General features: G+C 41.1%; 1 protein-coding gene across 1 annotated transcript; it reads left to right on the top strand.

The window, feature by feature from the left end:
- The first annotated feature begins 401 nt into the window (after positions 1-401).
- On the top strand, positions 402-3,614 carry LOC106750008. The gene is made up of 2 exons (XM_014630011.1): positions 402-689; positions 2,781-3,614. Exons 1-2 carry the CDS (start codon positions 402-404, stop codon positions 3,612-3,614), a joined length of 1,122 nt encoding a protein of 373 aa, XP_014485497.1.
- The last annotated feature ends 609 nt before the right edge of the window (positions 3,615-4,223 follow it).

Below are 4,223 nucleotides of genomic sequence, written 5' to 3'. Positions count from 1 at the left end.
ACGTAATAATTTCGATAATAATCCCGCACTATCTTTTAGCACTGCAAAATTTGTAAGTAATTTGCACTGCAATATGTTTTCCATGTACCAAATCTTTCTTGGCATCCCCTTAATCGCATTCGATCCTGGAATCGAGGCTGGTTCCGAATAATCATCAGGATTACCTGAATTACCTGAATACAGCGGGTTTGAGTTCTCGGATCGAAACAGATCTCCAGATAATTACGTATCTAAATGCTTGCGGCAGCCCCTAAACGAGCGCTTCGTGCTCGCGCGCCTTGCTTATGTTTTGTTCTTTCGGACGGTCGGTTATCTATCGCGCTGTTTGGACGCGACGCGTCGCGTTGCGCGATCGTTCCGTGTCTCGCGCTCGTGGCCGGCGATCCTATCACTCGTTTCGAATGTATTCCGACGCGTATGTCACCGACTTCGACAGCGATGACGACGAGATCGTATGGTCGCGCGACGATGACGACTGCGACGACGATGACAGCGTGTCCACGGTCACACGGCAGTCGCGTCCGCGCGTGTACGAATTCGGCGAGTTCGTGGAGAATTACGGCTGGGTACAATGCCCATCTAGGAGCCAACAGGGCCGTCTGTACTTTCACAACATGCACAGCAACTGCAACACGTGGTACAGACCTGTCTCGCGCTACATCGACGTCCCGTCTGTTCCCCTCGAAAAGGTAAATTGATGGCTGCGTTCAGCAGAAGTAGCCGCTTTACCAGCAGTTTGACAACAGTTGCAAGATTTTCCTGCCGAACGATACCAGCGGTATTTACGCTTTTGGAACGTGTTTACTAGCGTGCGTGCCGCGATCATCATTTTTCCCCCGGTGTACTTTTAATACGCTGGGCCGCTTAGTAAAGACGGAGCAACGTAAGTTGCTAATTATCTCGTTCAGCAGAAGATCCTACGACAGTTGTAAGGCGCAGCGGGAAGCGTCTTACTGCTTTTTCTGCCAAACACAGCTGAGACGAGCATATTCAGTGTGACTCGCCGAATTCTGATTAAGCTGCTCGACGATTAGCTCAGCCGGCAAAGTTGCCCACGTGGAAAGTGACACTAGATTACGTTTACACGGCAGCCTAAATCTGATTGATAATCCACGTAATCCACGTTCGCATGACCAGCATAAAACCGATGTGTTAAGTATTAGTATTGTATGTCATATATAATAAAATTATAACATAACGATATGTAACATCGATAGTTCACACCGGTGGAAATGATTGAACCAGTTTTATGCTGTTCGTGTAAATGTGGATTATGGAAATTAAAATCGGTTTGATAATTTGTATAAATGCAGTTACAGTTTGTTATTATAAAACGTATAGGAAAATTCTCCTCTTCTCTCTTTATAATTTATGATTTAAAATCGCTATACGAGCCAAATATCCTCATCACCTGTTATATTTTATTAACGTGCATAGAATTGTTGATTTTTTGATGATTGCCGGACGAAAAATTATATAGCTAGGAATCGCCCCATTAGAACCACCGGTTGATCATCGATTAATTTAATCGAGGTTCGATGAAAATCAATCTCAGTACCGTAATCGCTCACTAAGCGTATAGCGAATGATTGCGGTGCACCCAATTATAGAGTACGCGGAATGGATCCATTCTTCCTGTTTACACCTTCGTACTTTTGCACGCTGTTAATACGCTTTGGAAAAAGTTAAAGAGAGAAAGAGAGAGGGGTCAAGGTGTAAAAGAAGCTTGAAAGACTTGAAAAAAAGGCCGCGCATTCCTGCGTTCGAGGAAAAAAAGTCGGCGTTAGCAAAAGAGCGCGATAAGGAGTTATGTTTTCCTACACTGATTGTGGTGAGGAAAAAGAAGACGGTTTATCCTCTCTCTCGTTCTCGCTCTTCTGCTTCCCCCCAAATTGTTCGTTGCTAAAATAATTGTGCAATAGACAAAAATATCTATTTTGGTATATCCTCTGTCCTTCGATGCGTTATCGTTTGTCGTTCCTTAAAGGCATGCAGTTTACTTCCAGGTCTGTGAATAAAAAATTATTTAATACATACTTCTAAAAAAAGTATTTTAGAAATGTTTTACTTTTTTTCATCAACATTTCGAAGACATCTTTTAGAAGTTCGTACTGTCTGAGAATTCTTTCTGCCGCAATCGTATGATACAAAGACATTGATTAATCGTGTGTCATATAAAGTGTCATGTAATATAAAAAAAGGCGTATAATACAGTTTTTTTTCAATACCTTCAACACGAGACATTTCCTCATGCATTTGCATTATTCAATTATGCAAATCGACCTGGATAGCCTTGATAGATTCAAAGAACGCGGTTGAAGATTCTAATAACCGATCTAATAAAACGTGGAAAATAAAAATAAGAGAGAGCAACGAGGAATAAAAATATAATTGCAATGAAAAAATATAATAATTGTGAACGTTAATCGATGTGTGTAGAAAAGTCAATACTTTATCCTTATATCTTACTTTTATTCTATCATATTTCTGTACACGTCGAAAACTATATTCTCTGTACCTTTAATATATAATTAAAATTTAATTACATGATTAATCAAATTTAATTAATTAATATAGAGATAATTTTCTCCGATATCCTACGTATTGATATATTTTTTAATAATCGTTTTCAAAATTTGTGAAAGATCATATAGAATTAAAATTCGTACAAGAAATTAATACGGAATATCGAACGTAATTTTTTTCATAATTCGAGTGAAAACCGTATGTCAGTGACAGTCAGCAGCGTGTTATAATTGAATGGGGGCTTTTCCCAGCAGGCACATTGCACGGATAATCAAACGATGGACGATTTGGAACTGATGTCGATATCGGACGATGAGAAAGAACAGAACCCGCCAGTCGCGACTTGCGATAACAACGGATTGTTGCTGATGGAAATGCCACCGCGTATTCTCGTGCAATGGTACGACGACCCTCGGATGAGCTCGACCTCCGATGTGGAGAGCAACTTCAGCGATTCGAACGACGGAAGAAACGAGGACAGCAGCAACAACAACGGCGACGACGATGATGATTCGCAGCTGCAACATTCGTTGTTCTCCATCGAGAATTTTCTCGAGACCGAAATCCTGGTGAGCGAGGGTGAAGTGAACACCGAGTGCCGCCAAAGGATCAAGGATGACGACGATAACGCTTCCACCAGATCGTTATCGTCCGTCTCCACCGAGCCTAGACAAGTCGTATACGGTGCTCCGTGTTTGAAAAAAATCGGCTTCGAGGATCAAGTGGTCAAGTGGCAAGACACCTGCGTTCCCAGGGATCAAGGAGGACCCAGGAAGATCATTTGTGAGATGTATGGCGTGAAGACAATCAGTTACGACCTACCCGGACCGGACGAAGTGCGACCGGAGGCGGGTGTAAAGTCGACGAGGTTGAGCGACAGCGATAGTGACGACGGCGGGTTACCTCCGTCGTTGCAGCCAGAAGTGACAATGAACACGTCATTTTCATTGCAGTCGAACTGGTGTGATTTCACGAAGGGCATGTATCAACCCTCACTGAGCGACTCGAGCTCCAGCTCCAGTGGAAGCACCAGCTCCAGTGCGTCCACGTGTTCCACGTGCTCTACATGCTACACATCGTGCGAGTGAGGGATCCGAGCGATCTCGGCTCGGCACGAAATATTAAACTGACATTTATATATCGAACGTTGGAAAGTATCAAACGATTTACGTTCGTCAGTATAGAGTCGCAGCTTCGCTTGATCTGTTTCTCCCTAATCATTAAGATGTTCTTTTTGCTTCTCATATTTTAACTGTGTTACCTATTCGTACATCTTTATGTTATCGTTCTTTTCAGCACGTTTTACTTATAACCAAAGTTTCGCTATAACCTTAGAACAATACTTGGACTTAAGATAATTTTTTGTTTTTTCGTATTTTATTTAGTTACGTGAAACATAATGCTCATGCTCTTTGTTTTCTTTTTTTTATAATTTTCAATGTGATTTACGCTTATAGAGATAACTGAAGTCTCATTATATCAAGCAGTATTTTCCTTTTATCAGTTATAAAAAAGCGCCTTTTATATTTTCGTACTATATTTATGTGATATTTACAGGTTTTTTTTTTATAGTCAGATATGTATCTTACATATTGACAAAGATATTCCTCCAAATGCGTTGCAATACATACAAAAATACGGCAATAAAATGTCCGATTTGTTATAAAAAGTTATCCAGTTTGATGCGTATTTTTCTT

Source organism: Dinoponera quadriceps, unplaced genomic scaffold (genome assembly GCF_001313825.1).
Source record: "Dinoponera quadriceps isolate SergipeBrazil2010 unplaced genomic scaffold, ASM131382v1 scaffold4444, whole genome shotgun sequence".
In the NCBI taxonomy this organism is placed as follows: domain Eukaryota; kingdom Metazoa; phylum Arthropoda; class Insecta; order Hymenoptera; family Formicidae; genus Dinoponera; species Dinoponera quadriceps.
Note: the sequence above shows the minus strand (reverse complement) of the source record. Positions and strands in the feature narration are given on the sequence as shown.

What these genes read in the sequence shown, in the direction of transcription:
- LOC106750008 (XM_014630011.1), top strand. Translation starts at nt 402, where the DNA reads ATGTATTCCGACGCGTATGTCACCGACTTCGACAGCGATGACGACGAG. An exon ending in CGTCTGTTCCCCTCGAAAAG is followed by an intron (nt 690 to 2,780) that starts GTAAATTGATGG and finishes TTTTCCCAGCAG; the next exon opens with GCACATTGCACGGATAATCA.